The 25,000-nt window shown below is 34.5% G+C and overlaps 1 protein-coding gene across 4 annotated transcripts in view; it reads left to right on the plus strand.

The window, feature by feature from the left end:
• LOC109076428 (MAM domain-containing glycosylphosphatidylinositol anchor protein 2-like) overlaps window positions 1-21,682 on the plus strand; it is a 156,156-nt gene extending 134,474 nt beyond the window's left edge. For all 4 annotated transcript variants that reach the window (XM_042746467.1, XM_042746469.1, XM_042746468.1 and 1 more), the window contains exons 10-17: window positions 2,142-2,290; window positions 7,496-7,673; window positions 12,701-12,721; window positions 13,155-13,310; window positions 14,176-14,337; window positions 17,820-17,953; window positions 19,000-19,099; window positions 20,260-21,682. In XM_042746467.1, the coding sequence (XP_042602401.1) occupies window positions 2,142-2,290; window positions 7,496-7,673; window positions 12,701-12,721; window positions 13,155-13,310; window positions 14,176-14,337; window positions 17,820-17,953; window positions 19,000-19,099; window positions 20,260-20,348 (989 nt within the window). In that variant the 3' untranslated portion in view covers window positions 20,349-21,682. The remainder of the gene's footprint in view (window positions 1-2,141; window positions 2,291-7,495; window positions 7,674-12,700; window positions 12,722-13,154; window positions 13,311-14,175; window positions 14,338-17,819; window positions 17,954-18,999; window positions 19,100-20,259) is intronic.
• Window positions 21,683-25,000: the final 3,318 nt, after the last annotated feature.

The following is a 25,000-nucleotide window of genomic DNA, read 5'->3' on the forward strand; positions in this document are numbered from 1 at the left end:
ATCAGCTGAATAATAGTTTGTTTTCAGAGCTGAAAGCTGTACAGTGGGCAGTTGTCTCAGATTGAGCCTGGAGTCTGTGAAGCTGCTGGAACAATAACGAGAGTTATTCAGAGAGTTTACTGGGTTTAGACGCGGCTGTGAGGTTTGGAAAGACGCTTTGATGAAGTCCTTTACTTCTGCTTCATGCTCTGACAGACTCACCACCGTTTAGACATTCAGGATTGAACGTGTAATGTTATTGAAATGTCAATCTGCAATGAAGTATAGTTTTGAGGTATGAAGTTACTCTGAGTTATTTATTTTCTGATAACAGTTCATTCATCCATTCATTCATAAAAAAAAAAGTAATATATTTTTTTTATAAATTATTTGTATTTGTTCACTCATTGATGTTATTTGTTATTCATTCATTCACTCATAATATAATTACATTTTTATTTGTTTTCCATTCAACTTAATATTTATTTATTTGTATGATGGTAATTTTTATTTTTTTTTTTATTATTTTTTTTAATTTTTTTTATAATAGTATTTTATTTTTAGTAGTTTTATTTTTTTTGATTTGTTTTTAATATATTTATTAATGTACTTCTTTTTATTTATTCATTCATCATTTCTTTTACAATAGTATTCATTCATCTATAATAGAATTACATTTCATTTATCATTATTTTTATATCATTTATTTATGTATTTTTATTTATAAATTATTTAATTTTATTAATGTATAATTTATTTATTTATTTGTAATATAATTTTTTTTTTTTTTTTTTTTTATATGTAATTTTTTTTTTTTTTTTTTTTGGAATTGGGTGCTTACAGCCACAAAGCAGTGTTTTACAGAACCTGAGCAGTGTTTGTTATGGTGAATGTTCCTCCTCTGGATGATATGATATTTGTTTTAGCTTGCTCTCGTACTGTAGTGTTGTGACTCCTGACGGGATGATGCTGTGCTTCTGCTTCTGCTCCTGCGAGTGTAAATCTGTGCATCATTAGAAAAAGAGCTGACGCAAGCTTAACATTCGTCTTCATTCTCTGCCTCGCTGCTTGTGTCAAAGCACTGGGAGAGTTTGGGAAATGTTTGTTCTTCATTTAAAGTAAACGTGAAATCAATACTTAGCCTCCTGACTCATGATTCATCAGTGATATTATTCTGACGTCATCAGTCCCTCTTCTTCATCAGCCTTCATATACTTTATATATTTACACACTTTCTCCATCTAATTAATTCATCATGGAGAAAGTTATTTGTTAAACATCCTGTTTTACCCAGTAATTCCAAACAATACTGGGTTCATAGTTTGTGCTTTTTTTATTTGTATTTATTTATTTATTTTAATTTGTTCATTTGTAATACAGTGTGATTTCTGTTTATATTTATTAATTTCTTCGTTCATTTATAATATTATGATGTTATAATAATATTATCTATTTATGAATTCCCCCCAGTTTCACTAATTTTAGAATTAATGCATTATATGTATTTTATTTTTATTTTATCATTTTATTTCTTCGCCCTGAGATTTACTCATTTTATATTTATATATTATTTAATATATAATCCATTTTTAGCTATTTCCAGTGGATCATTGATGTATTGATGTATCATTATTATTACCTACAATACAGTTTATTTTATTTGTTATTTGTATATTTTTATGCTTTTAGGCCAATATTTTATTTTATTTTATTTTATTTTATTTTATTTTATTTTATTTTATTTTATTTTATTTTATTTTATTTTATTACTTTCATTTTATTTTTTTAATTGTATTTATTTATTTGTTTATATTTTTTATTTATTTTTTTATTATTATTATTTACACATCTTTTTGGGCTTTTATGCCAATATTACTTTCATTTAATTTTTAATTAATTAATTAATTTTATTTAATTTTTTTTGTATGCATCTATTTGTGCTTTTAGGACAATTATTTATTATTATTATTATTTCATATGTATCGCCATTTCGATCAATATTACCTACATTTATAATTTTTTTCTATATTAATGATTAATATTATGTTGTTAATGGCTGTGACGTGATGTTAGAATCATGCTGAAATCTGTGTGTGTGTGTGTGTGTGTGTGTGTGTGTGTGTGTGTGTGTGTGTGTGTGTGTGTGTGTGTTCTCCGTGCAGGGAAAGCGTATCCTCCAGAGTTTTATTATGACACCTACAGCCCGCTGTGGCAGAACCGGCCGCGTGTCTATGGCTATAAGCTGCAGTGGACGCAGATGAACCCGAGCGCCGTGGACCGGATCATGGCCTACCGCCTCGGGATCCGACAGGTGAGCGCCGAGGATCACAGTGGTAGATTAATTGATAATTGCCTAAAAATATATTACTATATCTGATTCTATCGTCTGTTGATTTTATTTTCATCTTTGGGTGATGATTACAGGTGAATCATTAGTGAAGTCCACCATTATGAATATTTGTGTCCTTCATAGATTTATGCAATTGTCTAAGAGCAATTAAACACTACACCGTTTTGTCATAAACTCTTAAAAATAAAATTGTTTGGCTTTAAAGAACCTGTTCAATTCAATTCAATTCAAGTTTATTTGTATAGCGCTTTTTACGATACAAATCATTACAAAGCAACTTTACAGAAAATTAAGTTTCTACAATATTTAGTAGAAGCTTATCAGTGGTGACTGTCAGTTCATGTGCATATAGCAGAAATGTTCAGAAAAATCAATAAAAAGACGTAAACAAACAGACGATTAACACTATTAACAGCAATTATGCAATCAATATAGCAGAATGTGTTAGTTCTGTATGTTGTCTCTGGGTTAGCATCATCTGAGGTCCTCTGAGGGGTTGGCATCATCTCTTCTCATGTGTTCTGGATCCAGACTGGAGCTTGTGTAAATCCTAGTTACCACGGGATGTAAATCCCATGGCAAAGCAGAGAAACAAATAGAGACATAATTAGCGTAGCTGCTGTTCCATCCAAGTAAAATTAATTAGTTTAACCCAAGCTAAAGAATAATAATGCACATTTGATCAGATATAACTGCAGTCCAAAATTATGAGATGCATTATTTGAATGCTTGGCCAAAGAGGTGTGTTTTTAATCTAGATTTAAACAGAGAGAGTGTGTCTGAGCCCCGAACATTATCAGGAAGGCTGTTCCAGAGTTTGGGAGCCAAATGCAAAAAAGCTCTATCTCCTTTTAGTGGACTTTGCTATCCTAGGTACTATCAAAAGTCCAGCGTTTTGTGACCTTAGGGAGCGTGATGGGTTGTAGCGTGGTAGAAGACTAGTTAGGTACGCAGGAGCTAAGCCATTAAGGGCCTTATAAGTAGGTAATAATATTTTGTAACTGATACGGAAATTAATAGGTAGCCAGTGCAGAGACTGTAGTATTGGGGTAATATGATCATATTTTCTTGACCTGGTAAGGACTCTAGCCGCTGCATTTTGGACTACCTGTAGCTTGTTTATTGAGGATGCAGGACAAGCAGCTAGCAGTGCATTACAATAGTCCAGTCTAGAGGTCATGAACGCATGAACTAGCTTTCCTGCATCAGGAACAGGTAACATGTTTCGTAGCTTGGCAATGTTTCTAAGATGGAAGAATGCTGTTTTTGTAACATGGGAAATATGATTTTCAAAAGACAAGTTACTGTCTAATATAACACCCAGATTTTTTACAGTAGAGGAAGTAACAGTACATCCGTCTAGTTGCAAATTGTAATCTACGAGATTCTGTGTAATGTTTTCTGGTCCAATAAGTAATATCTCTGTCTTATCTGAATTTAATAGGAGAAAATTATTGGTCATCCAATCTTTTACATTTTTAACACACTCTGTTAGCTTAGATAATTTAGAAGTTTCACCTGGTCTTGTTGAGATATATAGTTGAGTATCATCAGCATAACAGTGGAAACTAATCGCGTATTTTCTAATGATATTACCAAGGGGCAACATGTATATTGAAAACAGCAGAGGACCTAGGACAGATCCTTGTGGCACTCCATATTTTACTGGTGATAAATGAGATGACTCCCCATTTAGATAAACAAAGTGGTAGCGATCGGACAGGTAGGATCTAAACCATCTTAAAGCCTGCCCTTGGATACCTGTATAGTTTTGTAATCTATCTATGAGTATGTCGTGATCTATGGTGTCAAACGCAGCACTAAGATCAAGTAAAACCTAGCAATGAGATGCAGCCTTGGTCTGATGCAAGAAGCAAGTCATTTGTAATTTTAACAAGTGCAGTTTCTGTGCTATGATGGGGCCTGAAACCTGACTGAAATTCTTCATAGAGATCATTTTTTTGCAGGTAGGAGCACAATTGAGCAGACACAACTTTTTCTAAAATTTTAGACATAAATGGAAGATTTGAAATGGGGTCTGTAATTTGCCAGTTCACTAGGATCTAGTTGTGGTTTCTTAATAAGAGGCTTAATAACCGCCAGCTTGAATGGTTTTGGGACGTGACCTAAAGATAACGACGAGTTAATAATATTGAGAAGCGGTTTTTCTGCTACAGGTAACAACTCTTTCAGTAATTTAGTGGGTACAGGATCTAATAAACATGTTGTTGGTTTAGATGCAGTGATAAGTTTATTTAAGCTCTTCCTGTCCTATAGTTGTAAAGCACTGCAGTTTATCTTTGGGTGCGATAGATAAACCTAAAGTATTAGACGCTGTAGAATCTACATTTGTTATTGTATTTCTGATGTTATCTATTTTATCAGTGAAGGAAATTCATAAAGTCATTACTATTTAACTGTGAGGGAATATTTAGATCGGGTGGCGTCTGGTTATTTGTTAATTTAGCCACTGTGCTAAATAGAAAACCTTGGATTGTTTTGGTTGTTTTCTATGAGTTTGTGGATATGCTCGGCCCTGGCAGTTTTTAGAGCCTGTCTATAGCTGGACATACTGTTTTTCCACACAATTCTAAAAACTTCCAAGTTAGTTTTTCTCCATTTGCGCTCAAGACTTTGAGTTTCTTTATTGAGAGAGTGGGTATTACTGTTGTACCATGGCAAAGTACGTTTTTCTCTAACCTTTTTCAATTTGATGGGGGCAACAGCTTCTAATGTATTAGAGGAGATAGTGCCCATGTTGCCAGTCATTTTGTCTAGTTCATGTGTATTTATGGGTACACAGAGCAGTTGAGATAAATCAGGCAGGTTATTTGCGAATCTGTCTTTGGTGGCTGGAACAATAGTTGTTATTTGCGAATCTGTGTTTGGTTGTATAGTTATTATTATTAATACGCAGAATGCACGATACAAGGAAATGGTCAGTAACATCATCACTTTGAGGTACGATATCTATGTCAGTAATATCGATTCCATGCGATATAATTAAGTCTAGCGTATGATTAAAACGATGAGTGGGCCCGGTGACATTTTGCTTTACTTCAAAACAGTTTAATAAGTTAGTAAACGCGAAGTCCTAATGCATCATTTGTATTATCAATATGAATGTTAAAATCTCCGAAAATTAGCGCTTTATCAGCGGTAACCAACAGGTCTGAGAGGAAATCTCCAAATTCTTTTAGGAATTCTGTATATGGCCCTGGTGGTCTATACACAGTAGCCAGAGAAAGAGATACGATAGATTTCTTTTGCATATCTGACAGTGTAACATTAAGCATAAGTATTTCAAATGATTTAAACCTGTATCCTGTTTTCTGGGTAACACTAAGAATATCACTATATATTGTTGCAACACATCCACCTCGACCAGTCTGACGGGGCTCATGTTTATAACAGTAGTTTGATGGAGTAGACTCATTTAGACCAATATAATCATTTGGTTTTAGCCAGGTTTCAGTCAAGCAGAGTACATCAAAACTATTATCTGTGATCATTTCATTTACAATAACTGCTTTGGGTGTGAGTGATCTAATGTTTATGAGCCCAAACTTTAAAAATTGTTTTTGTTCATTTATTTTACGTTTTTCTGGTTTAATCACGATAAGATTTTTTCTAGATCCTACATTAAATTTATATTTTGACCTCACTATTCGGGGAACAGACACAGTCTTAATAGATTGGACAGCGCAAGTACTTCTATTTAAGTGTGTAGAACAAAAGCCATCATAGCAGTTATTTGAGAATTGGCTTACTAGTCAAATGGAGTGTAGAGTCCTGGAGATGTTGTCTGACAGGAGTCCTGCTCCGACTCTGCTGGGGTGCAGGCCATCAGCGCGAAAAAGCCTAGGACGCTCCCAGAAAAGATTCCAATTATTAACAAAGAGCAGTTTCTGTTCTTTACACCATGACAATAACCATTCATTTAAAGCAAAAAGTCTGCTGAACCTTTCGTGTCCTCGTCGATACGTGGGCAGCGGTCCTGACACGATGATCGTCGCCGCGGGCGTCGTGCTGTGAACCGTCTCGATCAGGCTCCTGAAGTCCCTCTTCAGCGTCTCCGTCTGCTGCTGCGTGGTGTCATTAACCCCGGCGTGAAGCACGACCGCTCTGGGGCTCTCGTCGGCCTTCAGGATCGCGGGTATCTGCGCAGATCGCGGGTATCTGCGCAAGTCCTGTAAGTCAGAAGTCAGAAATAACTTTATTGGCAAGTATGTTTGCACATACAAGGAATTTACACAGAGACAACAACAACACACAGATAATAAAAATAAGATGAGAATACAAATGCACATATGTAAATATAAATAAACAAAAATAGAAAAATAAATTGAAAAATAAATGTAATTTTTATCATAGTATTTTGGAAATAGTATGCCATGGTGCCCTGTAGTATACTTTTTCAGTGCACTTTTTTTTTTGGTACTTTTTTTTAGGTCATTACATTACATTTTAAATTATTTATTATTTCAATTAATTTTATAAATATTTTATGTATCTTAATTTTAATTGCATTGTTTTTTCTAGTGCATTTTATTATTATAATTAATTTTATATTTAGTATTGCATATATGTGTGTGTGTGTGTGTGTGTGTGTGTGTATGTATTTATTTTAAATGTATTTTCTAGTGCATTTGCTTATTTATTTTGTTTTAGTGCATTCTTTTAAACACACACACACAAATATAAAAATATGTATAAAAAGTGAACTTATTTTATTTCAGCTTGCCAAGATTTTTTTAAGTTGTTTGAAGATCTTCTGCTCACCGCATCTGAGTGATAGTTTAGAGTGTTTTATCCAGTAAAAGCTCTTTTAGTGTGACTGTAGAAACAAGTGTCAGATCTTGAGTGATTTTGATCAAGTAAAGGTCAGAATAACTGCAGTAATATTTCCAGATGAACTCTTACTGGACTGAAGCAGCTCAGCTTTACTTGATTCTCCATCAATCATGTTTTAGAGTCTCAAATCTGATCATCAGGATCTTTTGAGGAGCGTTTGTTTCCAGAAGCTTTACTTTCACTGTTCCTCAGCGGAGGAATGATCTTCACGAGCCTCCAGAACATCTCACATCTTCTGAGGAGCCTTTATTTCTTCATCTCTCAATCACTGCATTATATGTTTGGATCATCTCAGTCTGATCTCTCCTGCAGACGGGGCAGCAGCGCTGGTGGGAGCAGGAGATTCCTGTGGAGGGAAACATCCAGAAAGGAGAGCTGATCACTCATAACCTGACGGAGCTCATCCGACCCGAGGTGTACGTGGTTCGACTGACGCCCATCACACGCTTCGGAGAGGGAGACTCCAGCACCAGAGTCGTCACATACAGCGGTACGATTAAATCTGATCTGCACTGCACACCAGCTTTACTGTAAATACACTACAGAAATGTCACAAATAATTACAAAGAAACGGAAAGTAACACATTGAATGAAACAGGATATTTTGTTTTTTAATGTTTTTGATAAAAAGAAGTAACTTCTGCTTACCAAGGCTGCATTTATTTGCTGACAAATATGGTAAAAATTGTGAAATATTATTACAGTTTAAAACAGTTGTTTTCTCTGTGAATCTCTGTTAAAGTGTAATTTATTTCTGTGATGTGCAGCTGTATTTTCAGCATCATTACTCCAGTCTTCAGTGTCACATGATCTTCAGAAATCATTCTAATATACTGATTTGCTGCTCAAGAAACATTTCTGATTATTATCAGTGTTGAAAACAGTTGTGCTGCACAATATTTTTGTGGAAACTGTGATGCATTTATTTTTCAGGATTCACAGATGAATAGAAAGTTCAGAAGAACGGCATTTATTTGGAATAGAAATCTTTTTTAACATTATAAATGTATTTACTGACACTTTTGATCAATTTAATGCATACTTGAGGAATAAAAGTAGTAATTTCTTTAAACAGTAGTGTATGTCATATAAAAACTATAATCAGTAATAGTTAAATTGCTTGTGTGAAGATCAAACAGTCACAATCCATTAATAATCAAATAATCCATTTCTGTATTTCAGTAAACTAATATGAAAGAACGATGATGAATGGGTTCATTAACAATCACTAAAAGGGGTCAAGGGTCACGGTTTCATTATGTCTGTTTGCTGTCAGAGGGTTTTTGGTGTCTGTGTTGTTTGTGAGCGACTGGAGGAGCTCTGAATGCAGGTTAGCTGTTAATCTGTGATCAATTAAACATATTACAGCATGAATGCTGCGTCTCTGGCTTAATGCAGATGAATAACATCGACGTGACCTCGGTGCCTGCATTATGGATGATTAGTCTGGCCTGGAGTTCAGAAAGCATAATCAAACGCTGCTTGAAAATGGATGCTTTGTGAAATTCTATGTGACTGATGGACACAGAAAATCCTGATTTAACCCTTATAATGCACTAAATAGATGCATTAAAAAAAAGAAGAAAATGCATAGTCTTTAGTAAGGGAACAAAACTTTGCAAATGCTTTTTATTTATTTATTTTCAGATATTTTTTTTTTCTTTTTTTTTGAAAAGATGTTACAGGCTTCCTGTTCTGAACATTTTGGCCTAGTAAAGTATGGAGTCCCATTAGTGTCAAAAATACTTTTTATAAAATTGTCTATGGAGTTCCAATAGTGTCAAAAACTTTTGTAAAATATATTTAGTCTTTTCACCATATCTCACACACTTTTTTGGACTGAATTTTGTTGATGAACATGAATATGTATGTATATTGATGAACCACTGCAGCAAAAAAAAAAAAAAAAAAACTGAATGATTTTAATCTGAAAGTGAAAGTTTAGTTTATTATTTCAGATTAATATTTATGTTGTTTTGATAGAAATAAATATGAATGGTTCATAAATTTGGACTGTTTTTGAGCAATCATTTATTAATTATACATTAATAAAGGAATGTAATTAAATGTGCATTCATTCCAATAATTCTGTGATTATATGTTCTTACAAATTTCATACATTATTTTTTTTTTCCACTTTTTTTTTTTTGGTTTGGTTCATGTGTAATTTTAAAACTGAAAAAAAGCTCACAATTTTGATTATTAAAAACAGTAAATGTAGCAATAATATGAAAACATTTAAAACTTAGATTTTTTTCATATTCACTCGTTAATGAGAAGTTGCTGATCTGACACAATATGAATGAATTGTAAAAAATATAGGGTTATAACTGTTTTATAAAAATCACTATTCTTCATAATGTGAAACAATCACAGATTTTGATTATTTTTAAGATTTTGATTATACCATGAGGGTTAAGAATCTGGTCTGGAACCTGTAGATTATGGTTTTTTTTTTTCTCTTTCAGCAGCAAAAAAGTGTTTGGAAATAATTGAGACAAGACAAAACACTTTTCATATTTTCCATCTCAAAGTGTAAGGACGTGCCGTTTCAATTTGTTCTGATTCTGAAATGAACGAGAGCAAGACAAATAAGCCGTCGATTCCAGGAAACATCGTTTTTACTCTCGAACGCTGATTTTCACAGATAAGATAACGCACCTGTCAGAGCAAACACATCTTTTCTCAGAAACCTTTCTTCCTTCCCCTGAACGGCGTTTATTGTCCTGTAGATTATTCACAAATGTTCAGATAAATGTCGTTTGATGGTTATAATCCTCCAATGCTCATCTTTATGTCACTAAAGAGCTCATGAAAACCACAAATGCTTGCTCTCATCTGCTAATCAACCTTCATGACGGCCGTTTGTGTCGATGCTTCATCTGAAAACTTGAGCTGTTCATATGAAGTGATGGTCGTCTGATTGTGATTCTCTGAAACTCCTTTCAGATCCAGATAATAATGAAGAAAGACATTTTAGCGGTCGGCTGCACTTATCAAAGATAGTGGGAAACAGGCTTCCATTCTTATAGTGAAACAATGACAAGAAAAAGTCCTAAAAGGCCATTTTTATGATTTATTGTTTAATAATTAAAATAATAATAATAATAATAATAATAATAAAAATAAAAATCTAAGCCTTAGTCTTTGAATATAAATGTTTAAAATAATGTTTTATCTAAATAGAAAAAAAAACATGCTACAAAAACATTAGTTTACTGTTTATTGATTAAAAATTAATTTAATGTATTTTAAAATGATTCAATTTAGTCAAAAATCTTTAAACGTTAAATAAATGTTTAATATAAATCTACATACTGTATAAATACAAAAAAATACATGTTCTTAAAAGGCCATTGTTTTCTGATTAATTGTTTAATAATTAAAACAATGTAATTTCATTTAAAATTAAGAAATGGTATATATAAAAAACTAAGCACGTCTTAATATGAATACAAATATTTAATATATTTTTTTTAATAAATACAAAGAATGCAATACTGTGTGTGTGTGTGTGTGTGTGTGTGTGTGTGTGTGTGTGTGTGTGTGTGTGTGTGTGTGACACATGTGTTTGACACATTGAGAATGTTGTATAGGCTCACACATGTGTTTGACACATTGAGAATGTTGCATTGTGTTGGATTTATTGATTTTTATTGGACAAATAATTTAAAAATTGCTTAAATTTTTGGTATTTCCATTCATTTCCTATGTATGCCCATTTTTGGGCACAAATGTCAAATTAAGGAGTTTTTTTGTTGTTTTTTTTTTTTTTTTTTTTTTTGTTTTTTTCATTGTTTTATCATTTTTTATTTTTGTGTTTTTTTTATGTGTGTGTTCTTACAAAAAGTAGTCAAGACTTGAACCACTAAGGAAGGTATTAAAAAAAAAAGATTTTGCCCAAATTTGTCCCGAAGGATCATTGAGGGATTTGTCCCGAAGGATTATTGAGGGTTAAAGAATTAGGCTGGGGGTTTATATTTAAGGACTTAGGTTTAGATCCGTTTTTTTTTTTTTTTATCAAATTCATTATTTTTAATTTAATTTATATTTAGACTTGAACTTAAATGTATGTATTATTATAATTATTAATTATATATATATATATATATATATATATATATATATATATATATATATATATATATAATATTTAAATTTAAAGACCTTGGTGTTTTTTATTATTATTATATTTATTAACTTTAAATTAAAAAAATTACATTGTTTTATTATTACACATACATGTATTTTTTGTATTAAGATTTTTTGTAATCATTGGTATATTTACTAATTTTAAATGAAATGAAATGAAACGTTTGATTGGCCTGCTTGATCCCAAATCACCTCCCCCCCCCACCCAATTAGTAATGGAAAAAGTAAGGATCTATGCTTATAAGCGTGTTTATTGCTGCGGTTTGTTTGCTGCGCGGATCGTTTCATCAGTGTTTCATGATGTTTCATCACATCCTCAGTCGAGTTCCTCAGGAGACGCATCGGTTTTGAAAGTGTTTTCATGTCGTCTGTAGTTTCTCATGATCAGAGCTGAAGGTTCGTTTGTCTGTCAGACTCATTAAAGCCACAGATTGCCTTGGTTATAGTGTTCACTCAGCTTTCTCTAACAGACTGAAGGAAAGAATACTTCAGATCTCAGAATCTTTTAGAAAACTGTTTGAAAAATCATCAAATAAATGTTTAATAAAAAACAAGATTTTCTTTTCTTAAATGATGTTTACATTTTAATTAAAATAGTGAAAATAATATGAGAAATGCACAAAAAAATTATTAAAATTTTTAAATAATTTTTTGTTAAAATAAATATTTAAAAGGTTTTAACATGTATACGTTACAATTAGATTAAAATAGTAAAAATACTGTTTTAAATTGTTATCTCATGTTTATTATATATAATAGTGAAAAATAGTAAAAAAAGTGCAAATGCTGATTTTAATATTGCAAACAGTAAAAATACTGTCTATAATAGTCAATTTAAATGTATAAATGTATATTAAATGCCATTATAATTACCACGTTCTCATGTGTATGTTTTTTTATTTAGTAATCTGTGAGAAAAATAGTGAAAATACTGAACACAAGTTAAAATAAAAATTATAAATAGTTGTTCAATACCTGTAGTTGAAATATTCTTTTTCAGAATTGTAAATAAAAAATACATATATTGGAGTGTTTTACAACAAAATATAATTTCAGTCTTTCTATTTCAAAATTACATGCATGAACCATGTGTGTTTCTTGCTGTTTCTTTGTAATTATTCATGAAATTTACTAGCAATTTAGTAATTTAGTATTTTTTATAATATTTATTTTTGTCATGTGTGACAGGTATTATTATTAAAGTTTTTCATAGTGATTTATTGGTGGATTGCATTGAATGAAATTAGGGGTCACTTTGGAAAATGTTAATTATAATAATGCATAACTGTTATTAATTGAAGTGTGATGTGTTTACCGTTACTCAGCTGCTGATCTGATGAATGTTTTCTTTTTTTCTCTTCACAGCTCCCATCAATCCTCCTCTGAGTGAGTATTTGTGCATGATTCCTGCCTTTCTTTGTCTCTTTCTTTCTCTCTTGGAGCTGGTAAAGATCCTGAGGAGTGTAGCGTGTTCTCTGGTTTCTCGAGGATCTCCTGCATTAGTTTAGAGTCACAGAATCATGAGGGTGAAGCCTGTGTTAATGCTAATGAACATTTATACACAAACAGCATTTATTCAGCTTTCAGATGATGCATAGATCTCAATTTCAAAGAATTGGCTCTTAAGACTGGTTTTGTGGTCTGGGTCACATATTTTGTCAGGTTAACTTATTTGTGGTCAGCCTGCAGAAGATCGACATGCTTTAAATACAAGACCATCAGAGCGTCTGCAAATCTTTCTACCGGTAGCGCTGTAAATGCAAGAGTGTGTGATGATGATGATGATGATCTCTCTAAGCCTGCTTCTGCTTGTTCTCAGGAGAGTTTCACTGCAGTTTTGAGGAGGATCCCGTCTGTATGTTCACTCAGGACAAGAACGATGACTTCGACTGGACGAGACACAGCGCAGCCACACGTGACACCAAATACACGCCCAACACGGGGCCCAGCGGGGACCGCAGTGGCTCCAAACAGGGTACGAGCATCTGAGGCCATTAGGACAGAATTAGTGTGTCTTCAGAAGCTGGTCTTCACAGCCATCAGAGTCTCTCTCACCCGAGCAGCTCATCATGATTTCTCTCATCTTCAACACGTTGTACTTTTAACATATTAAATATTTATATAAATCATTTTTGAAACATTTATTTATATTTAATATATGATAAATTATGTTGTTTTTTAAATTTTTTTTTAAATCATTTTTGAAATATATTATATTATATATATATATATATAAATATATGATTACATATTAAATATTAAATTATATATATATAATTATAATTATAATATAATAATAATTTTGTGAAATATTATTGCAATTTAAAATAACAGTTTTCTATTTTAATATACTTTAAAATCTAATTTATTTCTGTGATCAAATCTGAATTTTCAGCATCATTACTCCAGTCTTCAGTGTCACATGATCTTCAAAAATTATTAGGATATTAAGTAAAGATCATGTTCCATGAAGATATTTAGTAAATTTTCTACCATAAATATATCAAAACTTAATTTTTGATTAGTAATATGCATTGCTAAGAACTTCATTTGGACAACTTTAAAGATGATTTTCGCAATATTTCGTTTTTTTTGCACCCCCAGATTCTAGATTCCAGGTACAGTTCATCAAAGTTGTCCTGAGACAAGAAAGCATTTTGGATTTAGGTTTTAGGACAACCTTGATGCAAGATTTTGATGTGTGTGTGTGTGTATATTGTATATACTGTATATATATATATATTTATACATGCATGTATATATACTGTATATTAGGTGTGTTACAGCATTTTCTATACTGTGTGTAAGTATGTCTCATTGTTATGTTTTGTGTTTATCAGGTTTCTTCATGTACATCGAGACGTCCAGACCTCGTAAAGACGGGGACACGGCGCGTCTCCTGAGCCCCAAGTTTAATGTGGCTCCCAAAAACCCCTACAGCATCACCAGCCCGCCGGCATACTGCTTCAGCTTCTACTACCACATGTACGGAAAACACATCGGTAAGAGCCACAGACGTATTTTACTCAACAGCTTGACCAAATTCAAAAAGTTATAGTGTTTTTTTATTTAATTGTTGTGTTTTATTTTGTTTCACCTTTATTTCAGTTGAAACGATTTTGATAGTTTTAGTTAATAATGACAATTCTTAACACATTGTACCATATTTACATTCACAGACACCCCCCCCCCCCCCCACACACACACACACACTTCCATGAAAGAGAGTTTTAAAGATTAATGAGCACTTTGAATCTGCACAGATAAAGAATGCCATATTTGTTGTGCGTATGGTTGAATGTACAGCTGTGAAAAAAAGACAAAAGCAAACTCTGTAAGTCTGGTGAGCTGTGAATCTGTGTGCAGTAGATGTGGGCCTGACAGACAGAAGTGGCATTACCTGCTCTCGGCACACAGCTGATTAATGGAACTCACTTCAGTTCTTTCTGTCTGTGTTTGTTTACTGGATTAAATCCCAGAGCTCACAGCAAACACTCGCCATCACAGCGCTTCCATTAGCCGTGTTCCTCATGCCGTCCAGAACCACCACAACACCTCATTCATCTCTAAACCAGACGTTTTATCCCCGCGGAGCAGCTGCTGGAATACAATGAGAGAGGAGTCGATTTAAGAGGATAAGAGGATATTGCTCACATTAACATGAGCAGAAACGCTTTCATTCCTCTTTACAAGTGTTTCACTCAGGAAGATTGAGCGGTTTGACTACCTAAACCTGAACATAATGTCTTGTTTAAGGCAAGATGCCTTATATATACAATGTATACAACTTGCATACATTTCTAGAACATAAAACTCAACAACCACCTAGATAAACCACAGGCTGCTGACTTCAACACTCTGCTCGCCTCATTTGACCTCAAGCGCGTGTCTACTACAGCTACTCACAAATCAGGTAACCAGTTGGACCTTATCTACACACACTACTGCTCCACTGATGACAGGTTTCATCCTCACTTCCTCCACCCTCTCAGTTTTCAGGACTGGACACAAACACTGCTGCTGCCACACTTTGCTCCACTCTAGCACCTTGCTTAGACAACTTTTGCCCCCTTTCATCCAGACCAGCACGCACCAGCTCCTCTGCCCCCTGGCTGTCTGATGTCCTCTGGGAACATCGCTCTAAACTCAGGACTGCAAAGAGGAAGTGGCGCAAATCAAAAGACTCTACTGACCTTAGTGCATATCAGTCAATCCACTCTTCCTTCTCTGCAAGTGTCTCCACTGCTAAAACAAGATACTACCACAACAAAATTAACAACTGTTCTGATTCTCGCATGCTTTTCAAAACTTTTTCTTCTCTTCTTTGTCCTCCGCTACCCCCTTCTCCATCAACTCATACCACTGATGACTTTGCAATATTCTTCATAAATAAAACAAGAACCATCAGCGACCAGTTCTCCACAACAGAAACTGACCAAAACTTCATAACCATAAATATTAATTCCCTCTCCTCCTTCTCTCCACTCTCGGAGGCAGACATTTCTAAACGTATCCTTTCCAATCATCCTACTACTGTCTTGCTGATCCTATCCCCACTCACCTCCTTCAGGCCATTTCTTCTTCAGTTATACCTGCGCTCACTCACGCTATCAACACCTCTCTTCACTCTGGTACATTTCCCACAGCATTCAAGCAAGCTCGGGTAACCTCACTGCTTAAGAAACCATCACCACCAGCACTTTTAGAAAACTACATCCCTTCTTCCGTTCATTGCAAAGACACTTGAGCAAGTTCCTTGCACAACAAACAATCTGGCTTCAAAAGCGACCACTCAACTGAGACTGCCCTGCTCTCGGTTACTGAACCCCTGCGACTGGCAAGAGCAGCTTCCAAATCCTCAGTACTCGTCTTGCTGGATCTGTCTGCTGCTTTTGACACAGTTAACCACCAAATTCTCCTGTCCACCCTTAGAAAGATGGGCATCTCTGGACCTGCACTCCTGTGGTTTAAGTTCTACCTCTCAGGTAGGTCCTTCATGGTGTCTTGGAGGGGTGAGGTTTCTAAGTCACAAATTCTTGCTACTGGGGTTCCTCAAGGCTCAGTACTTGGACCACTTCTCTTCTCCATCTACATGATGTCATTAGGATCTGTCATTCAGAAGCATGGCTTTTCCTATCACTGCTATGCTGATGACACTCAACTCTACTTCTCATTTCAACCAGATGACCCGACGGTAGCTGCTCGCATTGCAGCCTGTCTGAGAGACATTTCTGGCTGGATGAATCATCACCTCCAACTCAACCTTACTAAGACTGAACTGCTATTGTAATGCTCTCTTGGCGGGCCTTCCTACATGTTCTATCAAGCCTCCACAACTGATCCAGAATGCAGCCAATAGCTGCTCGCATCAAATACCAAAATAAAGGCACTGATGTTTGCCTACAAGACAACCACTGGCGCTGCAGCAATATACCTAAACTCACTAGTTTAGATCTACGCGCCCTCCAGAAGTTTGTGTTCTGCAAGTGAACGACGCCTCGTGGTGCCATCCCAAAGAGGCACAAAATTACTCTCACTGCCCTTTTCCTGGACTGTTCCCAGCTGGAGGAATGACCTGCCTATCTCAATCCAAACAGCTGAGTCTTTAGCCATTTTCAAAAAAACATCTAAAGACACATGTTTTTCGCCATCACCTGACCAAATAATACTAGCACTTACCTTTTCTATTCTATTCCCTTCTGTTTTATTCGGTCTAATTTATTTATATAAAAAAAAGAAGAAAAAAAAAACACCTTGCTATGTGTACTGTGCTAGACTAATTGCGACTTGTCACAGCACTTGTGTATTGTTGCTCTCTTGTTGGTCTGATTGCTTCTACTTTGTAAGTCGCTTTGGATAAAAGTGTCTGCTAAATGACTAAATGTAAATGTAAATGAAATCTTCAGATACAAATAGATAACGTGCAGTGTGGTTTTTGGATGTTTTCTTTCCACTAGTCTGAACATTGGTTCAAAATTCTTGTCTGATTTTGTTGACATATTAGAGTTATAGGTTTATCCACAGGGGTTCTGGATGTCTTTTTTAATCACTCCATAAATCAGAAAATAGCCTGCCACAAACAGGCATAAATAAATTTTCACATAAAATGTTGTTTAATTTTTTATAATGTTTTTAAATCATGTGAATGTTATATGAACAACCCCCTCAGTAAAAAAAAATCTTCAGAATATAAAGAGGAGTAAAACTCTAAGTTTTGGTGTATGTAAGTGCTGCTGAAGTGGAGGAAAAACATTTGAAGATGTGTTGGAATTGAAATAGAGTCTATTATTGCCTTTAGATTTCCACACACCTTTCCCAAGTACCCAAAGCAAGCATGATTGTTAATTTAGCATGCTATAGCTTTGACCAGGTAGAAACCAAGTACAATCGATTGATTTGCAATTTGACTTTGGCTCTTCAGCTCTTCTGTCAGACGATACTGAGGAGGTCAGTTGTTAAATGAATTGATCGTATTTTCCCGCAGGCACTCTGAATGCTTTTGTGAAGCAGAAAGGTCAGTCGACTTCAGATGCCAGTCCAGTCTGGTCTCTCAGCGGGAACCAAGGGGACCGATGGAGACAAGCCAAAATTAGCATCCATCCGACTGCCTCCTTCCAGGTGAGCGAACTGCACGAGTAACACGGAGACATTCACGTTCATTCAGTATTTACAGAGCATTTATGTGTGGTTTAGGGTCAGTTTTGAAGGAATTAATATTTTTGTTCATCAAGGATGCATTAAATTAATGATAAGTGACAGTAAAGACATTTATAATGTTACAAAATATTTCTAAAAGATTTCTATTTCAAATAAATGATGTTCTAGTGAACTTTCTATTCATCAAAGAATCCTGGTATTTCAGTATCAATGATATACTAATACATTTTCAGTTTTTAATGTGTCACATTTTAATTTGGTAACTAGCTGATACAAAAATAATAATAATAATAATACCTTTTATTAATCAAGCACACATTAAATTGATCAACGTGTCAGTAAATACATTTATAATGTTACAAAAGATTTCTATTACAAAAGGTTTCAAATAAATGCTGTTCTTCTGAACTTTCTATTCATCTGTGAATCATGAAAAATAAAATGTATCACAGTTTCTACAAAAATATTGTGCAGCACAACTGTGTTCAACATTGATAATAATCAGAAATGTTTCTTGAGCATCAAATCATCATATTAGAATGATTTCTGAAGATCATGTGACACTGAAGACTGGAGTAATGATGCTGAAAATACAGATTTGACCACAGAAATAAATTACAGTTTAACAGATATTCACATAGAAAACAGTTATTTTAAATTGTAATAATATTTCACTGTTTAACTGTATTTTTGATGAAATAAATGCAGCCTTGGTGAGCAGAAGAGACTTATTTCAAAGACAAAATAAGTCTTACTGTTATATTTATAGTTTTTTTGTAAATGTAATATGATATATATATATATATATATATATATAATTTTATGTCCTAAATGTTTTTATGAAGTCACAAAGCATTGTATGAAACAATAAGTCACTCGAGGTCATGCTGTATTTTGAAAATAGCCTAATAGCACAACCTCTCATATCTTACAGAAGCTGATGTCGAATCCAGATTAGGCTCTTGAGACGAGCTTTATTTTGTTTGTGCTCCATTTCCATCACACAGGTGATATTCGAGGGCATCCGTGGCCCCGGGATCGAGGGGGACATCGCCATCGATGATGTCACGCTCGAGGAGGGGGAGTGTCCAGACCCTCCGTCCAATCGTATGTATCGAGCATGCATCTCCATGGTAACCAGGCCGTAATTTCATGTAGCACAATTTGGTCCAGGAGAGCTCAGTAATTACAGGAGAACAAACAGCGAGAAAGACGGAAATGAGGCCAGGTAATGGGCTGGAATTGACAAGAGCTGCAGTGAGAGCGAAACGCAGCTCCGCTTCTGCTGGAAACATCAGAGCAAATTAAAAACCTTCCTTCTGGAGCCGAACTACAGCTGTAATCCTGAAGTGAAGCTATGTGTTAATCATTGTTATTAGGCATCAGGTTTTCTATTATTATCCAAAGCTGCGTGACTGTAAGAGACGTCTCGTATCGATCTCACCGTGAGATGTGTTTGTGTCGTAAACACAAGCGTGGTGGAGAACGATTAAACGCTGCAGTAATAATATGCACTGGAGGATGATTATGAATCACAGAAATACGGTTCAGACATTTATGAACAACTGTATGTGTGAAAAACATGAGAGAGAAAGACGCTTTTGAATGCTGTTTACTGAGTCAAGCAAGTAATAGCTCTTTCCACGTCAGCATTTTTTTTTTTTTTTTTTTTTTTTAAGTTGCCAGTCACCACCAGCAATTTTTTACATTTCCACAAAACATTCATAATATTTTGTTGCATGAATAACTTAAATTTCATTCAAGATTTGGTTTGGTGCGCACACTGCACCCATTAAATATTACTATAAAAAATAAAAGAATAATAGTTAAATAAATGTAGTTCCTGTGGCTCAGTGGTAAAGCATTGTGTTAGCAGTGCAAAAGGTTGTGGGTTTGATTCCCAGGGAACACATGTTGGATAAATGCGTAAATGTAGTATTAATGGACTTTTAACAAAATTATAAATTGCAATAATATCATTATATTTTGAAATAAGTTTCCAATTTCTGTTGAGCACAAAAGAAGATATTTTGGAGAATGTTGGAGTTCAAACAGTTGATGGTAGCCATTGACTTCCATAGCAGTTTTTCCATTCTATGGTATTCAATGGCTACCGTCAACTGTATAGTAACACACTTACATCCATTCAGATTTGGCAACTGCACAGCAACTCCCACATACACATGTCAGTCCCAGGCATCATGCTGGTTAGTTTTGATCTGGTTATCTGGTTAGTGCTTACCTCTTTCTCTGTGTGTTTCCCACAGCGATCAGAGGAGCGGCTGCACACAGCGTCTCCAGTATATGGCCATTGAGGGTCATGCTGTTTTTTACCGTAATCATCGGTCAGAGGTGACGCTCCACGTGAGAAAAGACTCCAGATGCGTCCCTCAATATTTAATCACCAAAGATTCATGCTTTCGGATCGCAGAGGAGGCACAACACCGGAACGAAACAACAACAAATAGAAAAGTAATAACTAATGCTTAAAATAATAAATAAACGAACAATCTCTGCCGAGATGCAGCAATGTCTGGAATCGACCGAGGATTTGAACGTTGACCTCAAAAGCACAACGAATACTTCGCAATCTGGATTTAACCGAAAGACGAGCGAAAGCAGTTTCGTGAATGAAGATTGGGTTTCACACACCATTCCCCTTCCTTTTTTTCCATCTTGAGATGTTCTTTTCTGGTGCTTTGGAGTACAATCAACAAAACATCGCATCCTCTGGTTGATCTTCTCTTGGTTTGTTCGGGGTTTGGTTTTTGGATCGGTGCTTTAAAACGCAAATAAAACAGAACCTCGTTCCACTTTATTCCCCGACTCCAGTAGCAGCCTGATTTCTCAACACTGTGCTCATGTTGTCAAATGAAGAACCTTGCGTTTTTTTGGCGTCCGTGACGGTGAAAAACTCGGTTCGTTGTCGTTCCCAGCACCGGTTGAGTGACATTAAAAAAAAGAAGTGCCTTCAGGTTAAAAACCGATCCGTTAGCCTGGCCATCGACACCAAACGTCCATGTTTCTAACATCTCCGATGGGCTATTTTCTACTCATTTCTATCGCCCCTCAAGTGCTGGAATGAGCGACTGCGAGCGTCACGTACGAACAATCGTGAACACACGATATTTGGCTGCTGGAGGACGATGTATGGACGAATGTCACGCTCTCCATCCCCGGCTATCATGCCATTTATATACCGAACAATGTGCATTCTGAGAGAAAAAATACAAAACATTCATAATTATAATAATATTTTATTACTCTATCCAGAATGTGTCTCAGCTTTTACAAACAAACTGTGAAAATCGGTGGCGGTATCTACCTGGGCGCCGCTTTTTAAAAAGGGTGTTGTAAAAAAAAAAAAAGAAAACGTGTTATGAAAATGTCTCGTTTCTTCTGATTTATGTTGAAATGTTCCGACTTTGCTGTCTTTATTTCTCGTCGTCTCCCTTGCATTGCTGAAAATATCAAAAACGGGCAGAAACACGCCGGTTTGGTAACTGTACAACTTGTATATGTAAAGAAGCTCTGTTCATTGAGATTTATATGAGATGTTTTATGTATGAGTCAAAGGAAGCACAACATTTAGGATTCAGTCATTTATAAACATCATATATGTGACCGTCCTCCTACAAAACCAAGGTGAAAATAAAGTGACACTCGAAGCTGACTCACTAAGAATTACATTTTTTTAAAAAAAAGTTAAAATAGACTTTGCATGGGCTGCTTTAGAATAAATTTGCACATAATGGTAATATTGCTCATGCATATGGTTGAAAACAAAATAGGATTTAAATTATTGGGCCGGAATACAAAACATCACAAGCTGATTAATGATATTCAAAAATCACTTAAAGAAATAGTTCACCCCAAAATAAAATGTGCTCACCCTATGGTCATCCTAGATGTACTGTAGATGAGTTTGTAGAAATGTAGCACTGCATCAGTGTCTCAGCAATGGATGCTCTGCAGTGAATGGGTGCCGTCAGAATGAGAGTCCAAACAGCTGATAAAAACATCACAATAATCCACAAGTAATCCACAGCACTCCAGTCCATCAGTGAACATCTGGAGAAGACAAAAGAAGAAACAAATCCAGCATTAAGACGTTTTAACTCAAATACATTGAGTCTATAATCCATAATAACACTTCCTCCAGTGAAAAAGTGAATCTGCTGTTGTCTCTCACATCAAAATCCAGACACATATTTGTTTAGAGCTGTTTAAACTGTGCTTGATCTGTGCAGATTTCTCTCCTGATTCACACCAGAACACTTTTTCACTGGAGGAAGTGTTATTATGGATTATAGACTCTATGTATTTTAGACATTAAAAGCATCTTAATGCTGGATGTGTTTCATCTTTTGTCTTCTCCAGATGTTAACTGATGGACTGGAGTGCTGTGGATTACTTGTGGATTATTGTGATGTTTTTATCAGCTGTTTGGACTCTCATTCTGACGGCACCCATTCACTGCAGAGCATCCATTGCTGAGACACTGATGCAGTGCTGCATTTCTACAAAGCACATTTTCAGATAACGTTCATTTCTGAGTGAAATACTCCTTTAAAAGTGAAGTGTGTTGTTGTTTGGGGTCTCTGTAAAACCCATTAAGAACATTGACACACATGGAGTTGGTTTTATTTTAGATGAATGATGCTGCGATGCAGCAGGTGTTTCCGGTGTTGATTATGACATGCATCAGCTCAGTAGTTGTTTCATAATGGAAACGTTTAATATTCTGCAGTGCTCACTGTATTGTGACAAACAACGTGAGGTTAAAAACGCCAGCCATGAAGTCCTGAACCATAATGTACAATTTCCTTCCTTGTGCCCCAAAACAACCTTTAATTTGTGAATCAGCAGGAGGGTAAGGAATGAGCCGAGTGCATAACGAAGCGTGATTATTCTCCTGGTTTTACTGCGGGACCTCACATATATGTGCTGGTATATGCAGTTTAAAACAGAGTCACTACATCATGTAAAAGATTCATTCACAGTACAATGACTGACACTTGTTACAGGACTTCAGAATCATCCGTCTAATGAATCACGAGTCAGATATACAGATCAAATCAGCCAAACAAAGCTGAGTCTTTATGACAATAAAATACAATAAAAGAAATACTAATGATGTTAATTAAGGGCTAAAGGTATTGTTTCATTGTTAAAGCTTGTTTCTGTCATGGATGTCATTTGTTTGTACGAGTTGGACGATGTACTGAATGCATTTGTGATGATCTGCTGGTGAAAATGAACAGGCATTGTGAGTATTGCAGTGATTTTAAAGCACTTTTTGTTTGGTCTTGGCATGTGATTCATTCGAGTGAATCACTTCAAACTGTCTGATTCCTCAGTTGCTTTAAAACCATTAAAAGTCTTTTTTTTTTTTTTTACATTCAAATGTTTTATTAAAAATGCAATGTGCTGTGGGTAAATATTGCTGTTTATTATTCTGTGTTGTTGGTGTGTATAAATGAAAATGATTCTGAATCATTTTTCTTTGTGTTCGTTTAGTGAGAAACTGGTGCAAACATGCCTTGATTGTTTGAATTAGATTTTTACTGTTTTACTTTTATGTTTGAACGTTTGAGTAACATTTGGTTAATTTAGCCCTCCAATTGTACTAAAAAAAAAAAAAACAAACAAACAAACAAACAAAAGATTTAAAATAGAACATTTAAAAATTGTTTGTTTGTTTGTTAGTTATTTGTTTTTAAATTTATATTTTTGGTTTGTTTATTTTTAATTGTTTAGTTTTAATTTTTTTTTTTTTACTACAGCAAAACCACTGCAATGAGAGAATTTTTTTTTTTTCAATATTCATGAGAAATGTTATTGTATATTTCAGAATTCAATTAAAACCACTAGAATTTATATGACTTAATTAAATTCCTTTGAACTTATAAAGCATGCTGCTCTAAAACAGTCCAAATTTATAAAACCTGCATATTTTTTTTCCTACAAAACAATTAATATTACTCTGGAATGTGTTCAAACAAAATAAATTCATTTAAATTGTTTAAAACTTTGACTTTTTGATGAACAACAGCCTGAAGCTGTGAAATGTGGACTTCTCCTCAAGCTCACTTTTCTTCATCAAATTAAGTCTGTTTGGTCTTGAACTTTTGCGTTTCATCTCTTTGGGCTGGCGATCTTCAGATATTGTTTGTTCATATCACTTACATCTTTGTCTCTTTATATTGGTTTTGAGTGTTCATAGTCACATTTACCAACAAAAACTCAGACCTAAAAGTGTGTGTGAGCCACAGAAAAGAGGTTCAATGTATTTAACACAAGTAATTTGAGACCAATAAATAAAAAAAATCATGTGTAAAGCCACAGTGTGTTTATGATGCGTTTACAGTAGATCGATGTAAACGAAATTTCTGATGTCCTGTAACAGCCGTTCAGTCGTTATACTCACTCAGTATCTAATAATGCTTCCTTTCACTGTATTTCTTTGGATTTATCATCCATTTTTGTGTCATTCTTGGAACTAATGATGAAAAAATAAAGAAAGCTATTTTACATCTGTGTTGGTGAAACGCATTGCCAGAAATCCTTCTTGTTCCTGGAGTATTTTGCAGGTTAATTAGACATTATTTATTGATTTGTGCAAGTTTTTGTTTAGTCACAAATAGTCTTTTAGGGGGGAAAAAAGCAGATATTGAACATTTCTACATATAGTTTACTTAATAGTTGGGCATGTTGTCACAACGTGAGCTGTTACTTGTTTGAGTAGATTTATATCAAAATTTAAATATTATCAATATTTTCCATGAGATTTAAATCCATTGTAGGCTATTTAATGTCTTTTCACCAAAATTTTCAGAATAGAGTAATTCTTGAAAAAATAACAAACAATTTAATTATTAACTTAATTATTAATAATTCTTAATTTAATTATTATAAACAAATAAACTAGTTAAAAACATACTGTATAAGTAAAAAATTAAATTATTTGATGAGTTAAATTAATGGAAAAAACTTTTTTTTTTTTCC

This window comes from Cyprinus carpio, chromosome B20 (assembly GCF_018340385.1).
Source record: "Cyprinus carpio isolate SPL01 chromosome B20, ASM1834038v1, whole genome shotgun sequence".
Lineage (NCBI taxonomy): Eukaryota > Metazoa > Chordata > Actinopteri > Cypriniformes > Cyprinidae > Cyprinus > Cyprinus carpio.